The 11,095-nt window shown below is 39.6% G+C and overlaps 1 protein-coding gene across 4 annotated transcripts in view; it reads left to right on the forward strand.

Annotated features, from left to right (window-relative positions):
• TASOR2 (transcription activation suppressor family member 2) overlaps positions 1-11,095 on the forward strand; it is an 85,126-nt gene that overhangs the window by 20,550 nt on the left and 53,481 nt on the right. For all 4 annotated transcript variants that reach the window (XR_006104025.1, XM_042467714.1, XM_042467715.1 and 1 more), the window contains 3 exons: positions 8,065-8,187; positions 8,301-8,320; positions 8,432-8,531. Coding sequence is in view for 3 of the 4 variants with exons in the window: in XM_042467714.1 (XP_042323648.1) it covers positions 8,162-8,187; positions 8,301-8,320; positions 8,432-8,531 (146 nt within the window). In the remaining variant the exon portion in view is untranslated. The remainder of the gene's footprint in view (positions 1-8,064; positions 8,188-8,300; positions 8,321-8,431; positions 8,532-11,095) is intronic.

Genomic DNA, 11,095 nt, shown 5'->3' on the forward strand with positions numbered 1-11,095 from the left:
TTACATTTGTACAGTAGAAGGAAGAGAATAGTTTCACTTTGGTTTCTATTTTATTCAGTTTCACTTTCTGCTGCTCGGCATTATAGAAGCATTAAGCACATTTATCAGGTTATAGTAAAACAACTGCAGCATGAATGCCAGAATATGTTTTCTTTAAAAAAAAAACTGAATTTGAAACTAAATATAATACTGGGATGTGGGGGGTTACACTGAAGGTGATTGTTTGGTTGTGGATTTCTTTGTATATAATCTCAACATAAAGTCTGTCAATTTGCATTTGAATGCAGCGTCTTTTCTGTTTTTGCATCAATTTGGTATCAATTGAAATACAAGGATTTGAGAGATTGATGGAAAATATAGGCCTGTTGGCAGGTCTTAACCATAAGAAGTTCAGTTGACCCTCCCCATTTGCAGCGTTGAGTTTTGTGGATTTGATTATTTGCACATTTGACTGATATGTTCTCTCTAGGAATCTCTAGGTCCTCCAGAGTGACTCTATGGACAACATTTGGCCCCATACAGACAGGCCAAAATAAAGCTGCTTTGGGTCATTTTGGAGGTACAGTATTCTATTTAAATGATGCATGCGTACTAAGAGTCCAGAAGCCACGCCAAAGGCACGATCCAGTCCTGAGGACTGGAGCACAGCTTTGGCGCAGCCTCTAGACTCTTAGGACGCATGCATCATTTAAACAGCATACCTCCAAAGTGACCCGAAGCAGCTTTATTTTGGCCTGTCTGTATGGGGCCATTTGCCAGCTCAACCTTTGAGCTGGAAGACTTAGGTATTCTCAGAGAGAACATTTCTCTAGGCATTTGTTGGTCCTCCAGTACAATTCTGTGATCAGATGTTGACCATATAGTTGTGCTGGAGGACCTACAGTTTCTTAGGCGTTCTCTCAGGTTAAAAATAGTGAGATTTTTTATTTGCAGTTTCCCCCATTTTCATGGGAGTTTTGTGTCTCTGTCCCCATGAATGTGGAGGGCCCACTGTAAATGCACCTTCCATGGGCAACAGTAGTATAGCAGCTAGCATTCAGACACAGGGATGTAACAAGGGTGAGCCCATTGCCTTCAGTCCTAGCTTGTGAGTTTTTCAGAAGCATCCCTATCTTCTCATAGGAGCAGGAAGGTAGTTTAGAAGGGTCTTTGGTCCATTCTTTCAAGGCTTATAGACTGTTGTTCAGAGAAGCTGATGACTAACTGGTCTTAAGACGTGGTGAACCAGTCAGTAGATGGTAGACAGCGACGGATGGATGTGTCAAGCTGTGGGAAGCATTGCGCATTTTCACTTGAAGGTTATAAAGAAACACTATACACAGGAAGGAACTGGCAAAGCCACATCTGAGTATTCCTTGCCTAAGAAAATCCTATGAAATTCGTGGGTTGCCGTAAGTTGTTAAGCAACTTGAAAGGTACAAATATTGTTTATTATTTTAATTATATTCATTTATATCCCACTTTTTTCCAAAGTTGGAAATCTGAAATGTGACCATTAAAATCGAATTAAACTGATACAGTTTTAAAACACATTACTCATTTTAAAAAAATGCTGTTAAAAGATAAAAACGATTAAAACAATACAATTAAAATTAAAACAGGTACATGCATATGCAGGTGAACATGTAAAAGGTGAAGAACAGGGAATACATGAAATTGTTTAGGGTAAATTTGAACAACAGATCATTCATTCACAGCAAAGTGAGAAACAGGAGACTAGCCAATCCTTCCCTACACATGTGTTACCAGTCTAGTAAAAGATGAGGCAGAGGGATGAAACAGATCGCCCTAAAGGGGTGGCGTGATGCTGCTCCTGAAAAAGCTAGTTGGGGGCTATGGCAACTGCACACCGCAGCCCCCTCTGCCTTTTTTCAGGTGCAAAAATTGGCAAATTGATGTTCCTTTTTGTGCTGGAAAAAAGCTGGTGATTCCTGGGAAGCGCCTGATGCTTCCTGGTGCTGCTGCAGTGTGGTATGTAAACGCACGCTGCCACAGCGCCAGAAAGCTGGACCATGTGCAGTCAGCTGTGCAGTTTCCCAGTGCTTCAGCAGTATGCATCATCTGAATGGCGTGCTGCCAAAGCACTGGGAAGCCGGTGTATTGTGCTGGTCTGTTTCTGACCTTATTCTTCATCAAAAGTAACATAAAATAGTTTTACTCACATATCTTGTGTATAATTTAAAGATGGTAAAGATAAAATAAGTAAATTTTTACATGTTACTTGTAAAAAGACATTTAGAAGAAAAATGGTTTGTTAGCTTGTAAAAAAAAACATTCTAACAACATGGAGACAAAGTGGAGTCTTGAAGACAAAATGGAGATTAGAGACAAAATGGAGTCTGCATCAGGAAGCAAGGTGCGCTTGCAGGAAGTTCTAAAAAGATGAAGTTACTATAAACATGTGAAGCCCGAGAGAGTCTCAGCATGCAAGGGTGGCTATGCTCAGCAGAAATATACCTGCTTCATACTGGAGAATCAAAGCAATTCTGCTTGCTCCTTTTTGTGATTCATTCCTTTTCTGAAAACTAAAAATGCTCTTCACCATCAATTTCATATTGGTACTAAAGATGGAATTACGTGTGTATCAGAATTGTCTAGCGAAACCACTTCTGAGTATACCTTACCTGAGAAAATCCTATGAAATTTATGGGGTTGCATAAGTTGACAAGGTGACTTGATGAAACACACTGAGGTTGGGCTGAAGTTGTACAGTGGTACCTCGGGATACGAAATACCCAGGTTACGAAATTTTCGGGATACGAAAAAATCCCATAGGAAAACATTGTTCCGGGTTACGAATGTTGTTTCGGGTTACGAAAAAACTTTTGGTGCTTTTTTCGGCTTTTTCGCACGGAATCGCGGCTTTTCCCCATTAGCGCCTATGGCAATTCGGCTTACGAAGGCTTTTCGGGTTACGAACGGTGCCACGGAACGAATTAATTTCGTAACCCGAGGCACCACTGTAGTTCTGTGGCTTATGTATGAGTAAACTGAGTTTGTTCAAATCTGCATTGATATTTTGTGGGGGGTTGTACTTTTAAGCATTAAATGCTTTAATATGTTTTTAGCTTTAAAATTATTTTTGCCATTTAATATTTTTTTTTAAAACTGTTCAGATTCATTTTATTGTAAGCTGCTTTAAGGGATCCATGGGTACAGGGCAGAATTTAAACAAACAAACAAACAAGCAGTTTGTTCATTAAATTTGTACAACATAATTCCATTTTGTTTCACATTACTAAAATTAAAATAAATTGTTCAACATAGCTGGATAAACTATTCAAAACAGATAATGCTCAGAATTGGTGCAAGATGAAGAACTTAGTTTTCCTTGGCATGAACTTTGGAATGTATGGATAAGAATTGGTTTTTTCTCCCAAAAGTGATGAATCTGCTCAGCTGTTCTTCTGAACCATCATTACATGAAATGTAAAACAAATTGGCCCCTTTCACAATATACAGCTACAGCAGTTTGATATTGCTTTAATTGCTAAGGCTGCATTTTAGGAGATTATCACATTGCTTATTAAAGCGACTTACCTCTCCTGGCTTATATGTTAATTTGGGTGGCATCCTGATATTATTACAAGGATTTTGCTGCCGAATCCACTGCCCGGATCCATCCAGGGTCTATACCTGCTCCCAGGAGTCCTCCAGCGGCCATTTCCCTAAGAAACTCCCGGTTTGGAAAAGAGGCGCTTAGTGCCCCCAGGAGCGGAGATGGACCCAGGCAGCGGATTCGGTGGCAAAATCCTTGTGATAATATCAGGATGCCACCCAATGTAAAATTTAAGATGGGAGAGGTAAGTTGCTTTAATAAGCAATGCGATAAGCCTCATACAGAATCCCAGGGTATTTTGTAGTTTCTGAAAACTTAATGAAACCAGTTATCCCAGTACAAAAGACCCTTGGTAGCCACTGGTGTCTGGTTTCAGGACAGATACACATACATCCCAACACATGGATAGGAAAATCTGTAGAGGCTTAAATCTCATTAAATACAGTGACACAGTAAAATCGTGTCTCTTATATAAAATGGCAAAATCAGGGTTTGCTTTTTGGAATTTAAAAAGGAAAATATGTTCATGCCATGGATGCTTGAACCTATGGATACTGAGGGCCAGCTGTATTCCATGAAATGGAACCATGGCTGTAACAGTCGAAATATTGTGTTATAATTCTGTGTTGTGAAAGGGATCTCTGATTCATTTCTCAGTGAGTTAGTATTTTCCCTCCTCTGTGTAATACATTGCAAGCTTTTCTCCAAATAAAAGTAATTGACTATGCCGAGGAAAAACTGCTCTGTAACTAAACAGGCAAAATTGAACACTTACTGAATCCACCAGGCATCTGCACATATCCTTACTTCAAATCTGGTTTCTCTTTCTAGGGCAACCCACTAGACTTTTGCACACCCACTTTTAGTTTCAATTTGTATTTGATGCTAGTTGCGGTGGTAGGGACTCTGAAAGCTGATGTACGATGCAAAGGCAGAGTTCTCCAGCTCAGAACAGCCGTTTCCTTTGAAGCAGATTTGCGTTGATGTTTTTTCCTGCACAAAGGACAGAGAGCATCACTTCTGAGCAAATAAACCAAGTGAATTAATCCATTTTATAAATACTTGCCCGAATGAGATTACCTCCGGATCTGTCTAGTGCATTAATGTCCCAGTTAAACCAGCGAGGCCAAAATACTTGGCAAAAAAAGCTGTTCAGGTCATTCACCCTGTCCTTAGCTATGTATGCATGTATGTTGAGTATCCCTTATCCTAAACTCTGAAATCTTATGAGCTCCAAAATATAAAACTTTTTAAATGGATGGCTGAGAATATGACACCTTTGTTTTCTGACAGTTTAATGTATACAGACTTTTATATAACATTAACTTCAGGCTGTTTGTATGATATGAAACATAAATGAATTGTGTGTTTAGGCTTGGTTCCTATCTCTAAGATATGTCATGTTTATGGAAATATTCCAAAATAATAATAATAATAATAATAATATCCAAAATATTAACAATATTATATAAAATTAACTTCAGGTTATGTATAGAATATGAAACATAAATGAATTGTGTGTTTAGGCTTGGATCCTGTCTCTAAGATACATCATGTTTATGGAAATATTCCAAACTAATAATAATAATAATAATAATAATAATAATAATAAATCCAAAATCATAAACATCTCTGGCCAGGGCTGGGGGAAAAATTAATACTGTGAAACTTTGTTTTGTGTACAGTGGTACCCCGGGATACGAAAGCACCGCCTTACGAAATTCCCGGGATACGAAAAAAATCAATAGGAAAAAACTGTTCCGGGTTACGAAGGTTTTTTCGGGTTACGAAAAAATTTTTGGTGCTTTTCGGCGCTATTTCGCACGAAATCGCGGCTTTTCCCCATTAGCGCCTATGGCTTTTTCGGCTTACGAAGGATTTCGGGTTACGAACACGGCGGCGGAACGAATTATTTTCGTAACCCGGGGTACCACTGTATTAGAAAGCTTGACCAACCATGTTCTATTGCTTTCCAACACTTACAATCCTGTTATTAGGCTTTATATTTTTCAATAAAAAACCATTAAAAATTGTTTATTATTCCTATTAAATCAGAATATATTAAATCATAATATATTTATTTGTATTAAATCAGAATATATTGATGTTTTACTGTATTTCAATGTTATTTTATTATTGTTAGCCACTTTGATCTGCTTGGAGAGGTGGGATATATATAAATATTACTATTATTATTATTATTAGTAGAAGACTATCCACAGTAAAAAATACCAAGTACTCTTAGGGCCTGTCTGCACTGGCAAAAAGAAAAAAAAAAAAGGGGGGGGGGAAGAGAGCAGTTTCACCCTGTTTCGAGCTTCAGCTTTTTATACGATGCACAAGGCAGAAATGGGTTGAAACTGTGGTAAAGATGTGTTCCAGGGTGAAAAACTGGAGAAAAATAAAACCGTTTTGCTGCGTTCTAATGCGGAAAGGCTCCGGCCTTCTTTTTCACTTCACCTCAGCACCTTCTAGAAGGTTCTCTCTCAACAGCCATCTGAATGGACAGTTGTCCTCTCACTACCGTTGATGTACATTTGCTTGTAATAGATTCTTCCCAGAGGTACGGAGAGTGCGGGGTGGACTATGTAGGGAGAGGCGTTCCTGCAAGTATCCTGGGCCCAAGCCATGTAGGGCTTTAAAGGTGATAACCAACACCTTGTACTGTGGTCACTTCTCTGTATCCATTGATTCAACCATCCACCAGTGTAAATTCCAAAAAGAAAACCTTGATTTTGCCCTTTTATATAAGGGGCACTACTTTCCTATGCCGTTCTCTTTAATGAGTCTTGAGCATCCATGCATTTTGCTATCCATGGCGGGGGTGGTGGTCCTGGAACCAAACGCTACCGGATACCAAGGACCCTGTCTGTGTGTGTGTGTGCGCGCACGTATATGATGTATATGTGTGTATATACGTACCATAAGTTGGAAATGACTTGAAGGCACACAAGACGGCAAACAACAAAAATGAGGTGTGTTTCTAAAGTAGTGTGCACACTCTCTGAATCCCTGTCTATATTTTATTGTTGTGTGGCAACATGTGTGCCTTCAAGTTGTTACCGACTTAATGGCAATCCTAAGGTGTCCCTCTTAGAGGGATTTCTTGGCAATTAGTTGTTGTCGTTGTTGTGTGTCTTCAAGTTGTTTTCGACTTACGGCAACCCTAAGGCCCACCTATCGTGGGGTTTTCTCGGCCAGATTTATTCAGAGGAGGTTTGTCTTGAGGCCGAGAGGGTGTGACTGGCGTCCGTGCCCAAGCAGGGATTTGAACCTTGCTCTCCAGAGTTGTAATCATAGAATCGTGGAGTTAGAAGAGAATTACAACTCGAAAGCCTGCCTGAATGAAATACATCTCCAACTGCAAAGAGATCAGTGAGGGAGTCAAAATGGTCGCTTCTGATTTATGGCGACCCTAAGGTGTACCTGTCATGGGGTTTTCTTGGCAAGATTGGTTTAGAGGAGGTTCGCCATTGCTTTTCCCTGAGGCTGAGAGCGTGTGACTTGCCTAAAGTCACTCATTTTATTCTCAGAACTTGAGGTTGGTTGAATTGTGTTTAACTGGTTAACATGGCAACTGAGATTCTGAACTGTTTTCCACCAACATGGTGTACAAAAGGTGGTTGCAAGATGGAGTCCAGCGTTTTCTCAGGTTTAGCTAACTATCCCAGATTTTCTTGCCACTGGATATTGGTCTAACAATGAATAAGTGCCAATAAACTTAAAGGTGATATCTATCTATCTATCTATCTATCTATCTATCTATCTATCTATCTATAAAAACCGGATTTTTTTTTTAAATAGTCATTGGTTTAAATAAGCCTGGTTTAAACAAACCTGGTTTAAATCAGCTAACTCTGGTGGTCATCTTCACAAATGAAAATGTGTTGATGAGGTGTAGCACAGGATGTTCTTTCAAAATAAGCATATGCATATTTTTCTTAGCATGTATTAATCTTTGTGTTTTGTGTTAATGTGACAAATGATCAGCAATCAACTGTGCATAGTTATTAACAGGCAAGCCATTAAAAATACTAATCTATATTCCATTAACAGTCAGGGATTATATTATGAGAAGTAGATAAAATGGCTCCTCAGCATATGTCGCCCCAGAGTGAGCCATGTAATGTTGATGGTGTGATACTATTGTCATGTACCATTCTACGATGAAGTCATTCACATATTGATTGAGTGATTCTCTGAAGCTTTGACTTGTCTTGTCAATTTTTCAGCTACGTTTCCACAAGGCTTAGTCTTGTGGCTAAGAGCACAAGTTGGACAATCTCCAGTTCAAAACCTACTTTAGCTATGAATTTGCAGGAAGATGCTAAGCAAATAGTTGTTGCTGAGCTTCCCAACAACAGTGTTGGGTTATAGCACTGGCTTACTTTCGTTTTGAAATACAGTACTGAGATAATGTATGTGTTGTTTGGAATATTGACTAATCTATGTGAAAAGGACCATGTGTGCACTAAATATTTTCCTTTTATTATTATTTTCCCCAGTTATATTTATGAACTTTTCTGTTCTGAAGCTGCTGAATATCTTTGGTAGAACTGTACCTATGTAACTATAATTCTTCAGTGTTGTGAACTTTGAAGGATGTCTCCATTAAACCACAAGAACGTGTAAGTAATAGCTTTATATATTTCTACAAAATAAGTAATATGTGCTTAGATTTTTCCCCTCTGTTTTTTAAAAATAGCTTTCTTTTCTTTTCCCTTCCTTTTCCTGTCTGCAGAGCTGAATGTAAGACAGAAGGTAAGAACCATCTTTGTTGGCTTAGATTATTTGTTTTTTCCCCGTTTCCATCTTCGTTTATGGTTATTCAATATATTTTCTTTCTCCCTCTCTGTCTTAAAAATGTTTTAGTGCTCTACCATGCCTGGAAAGGACAGCTCTTCATTCAGGATCAGCAAGTATGTGACATTGTTCTCCAGTCACCTTCTAGTATTTCCATCCCAGCACAACTGTGAGTAAGAGTATTGTTTTTTCCTTTTTTCCTTTCCCTGGACCATTTGTTACGTGTAAAGGAGCAGGAGGGAAAACTGAGAGCATGGTAGGATGCTGTGTGAACTCAGTGTAGCATTTGTACAGTCGGCCATCCATATCCACAGATTTTCTACCCATGGATTCAACAAGACTTTAGGAAAGCTGATTTCAGTAAGCTTATGGAAATACTGGGGGTGATCCCATGGTCAGGAATACTAAAAGAGACGGGAGTTCAGGATGGATGGGAGTTTCTCAAAAGGAAATACTGAAGGCACAATTTCAAACAGTTCCAATGAGAAAGAAAAATTGGAGATGTCTCAAGAAACCTGGATGGATGGATGGATGAGAAGGTTAAGAAGTGATATGATTGCCCTGTTTAAATACTTGAAGGGGTGTCATATTGAGGAGGGAGCTAGCTTGTTTTCTGCTGCTCCAGAGATTAGGACCCGGAGCAATGGATGCAAGCTCCAGGAAAAGAGATTCCACCTCATCATTAGGAGGAACTTCCTGACAGTGAAGGCTGTTCGACAGTGGAACACACTCTTTCCTTGGAGTGTAGTGGAGTCTCCTTCCCCGGAGGTCTTTAAGCATAGGCTGAATGGCCATCTGTCGGGGATGCTTTGATTTGGATTTCCAGCCTGGCAGGGGGTGGGACTGGATGGCCCTTGTGGTCTCTTCCAACTCTGTGATTCAGATTCTATGATTCTATGAATCCACAGATTGAAAATATTCCAAAAAGATACTAATTACAAAAAGCAAACCTTGATTTTGCTATTTTATATAAGGGACACCATTTCACTGTGCCACTGTATTGAATGAGACTTGAACATTCACAGATTTTGGGGATCCTGGAACTAAACCCCAGTGGATACCTATAGTCCACTGTATAGAACTTTAGAATATGCATTTTACACAAACCCTGCAAGGAACGACAGGAGGATCATATTATTATTGTCCTATTTATGCCCACAGGGCTGATTGAATGGAGCCTTAGGTTCACCTTCTGAATTCATAGCTAAAGGGCAACTGCACCTTAGACTCATAATTCATACTCAAGGATGTAAGCTTCAAAGCCTTCCCTTCCAGTCTCATCTTGGGTGTGAACTTGCTTGCTGGTTTTATATTGTTCTTTCTTAGATCATCATACATGGCTTTTTAAACCACAGTTTAAGACAGAAAGTATTGCCTTTGGTGATATTTGTTGCACGATATTTGTCTCTATAACCTGTAGCTCCTGTGTTTCTGGAGTGTGGTTAGGACATCCCTTTTCATTGACTGGGGAAACCCATCAATAAGCTCCCAACTGTGCTGCAGTCCCATTAGTTCTCATGTGCAAAACACTGCTACTGCAGCAGCTCCATTACAAAGCGTCACATGGTGTCAGTTTCCTCCTCTCTCCCATTGCCACTTCCCCTTGTTATTCCCAAGCTGGTTGGATTTAAAAAATCATTATAAGTTTTTTATTAGTTTATAAATGTTCTTTTTTTCCCTAGTTCTTTTTTTTTTAAAAAAAACTTAAATTGCATTAGCATGACTATGGAATTGCAGTAAAAGGTAGAAATAAAAATTTTCAACCCCGAAAGGAATGCTGGGTAGGGCATAAGGAAGGCAGGTGCTGTTAAGGGGGAGTGTGTAAGGGAGTGCAATGGCAGAATTGTGCAATAATGGCTGCTCTCAAATGGATGTGTTTCCATTTTCATTAGCTAACATGACTGTGGTGAGAAAAGGGTCATGTGGAAATAATTCTAGTCTAAATGAGGGATTGCCAACGGTTGGGTGTTCCAGGCCACATTGCACCCCAAGACCCTGAATTGATTTGTAATGGTTTTCCTCTGTGGACATTAGAGGCAATTTTACTACATCTGGGCGCCTTTGAGCCCAGGAAAGGTCTTTTTTTTCTAACAGGAAGTGATCTAGAGGTCAACTTCAGATCAATTTTTTGGGGAGGAGGGACCTCTTTGAAACCTGAAATGGCCTGGGAAGGCAAAAACTGGGGCACCCAATATATGCCAGAATTTCTTTTGACAGCCCAGCAGACATTTGTGGAGTAATATTTGGGGGGTGAGATTCTTTTTTTATTAAAATTGGGGAGTCATGGGGGCCACATACAGGATGCACCTCCCCAATTTTAAACTACATGAACCAAAAGTGTGTGGGTGTGGGGGGGGGGCAGATTCTGGCTTGCTAGTCTTTTTAGAAGCCAGAATTGCAAACCAAGATTTGTTGGTAGTTTATGAATTCTGGCAGCAAGCAACATTACAGTTGCCTCTCCTTTCTAACGTACCTGAGGTCTGTGGTTTTGAATATTCACGAAAGGGCAACCTCTGTTTTTTATAATGGGGTGTGTAGCACACTCGCGAGCATGCACCCCATTCAAGCCTATGGGGCTTGAATAGAGGTGGGTCCCTGTTCCGGACCCCCTGTGAAAACGGAGGGCCGAATGTATTTATATTGGGAGCAAACAAGCTGCATTCATTACCATGCAGCATGTTCACATTAAACTAAGATTATATAAAATTCTGGACTGTTTCGTGCAAACATAGC

The sequence above is a fragment of the Sceloporus undulatus genome, chromosome 5, assembly GCF_019175285.1.
Source record: "Sceloporus undulatus isolate JIND9_A2432 ecotype Alabama chromosome 5, SceUnd_v1.1, whole genome shotgun sequence".
NCBI classification, from domain to species: domain Eukaryota; kingdom Metazoa; phylum Chordata; class Lepidosauria; order Squamata; family Phrynosomatidae; genus Sceloporus; species Sceloporus undulatus.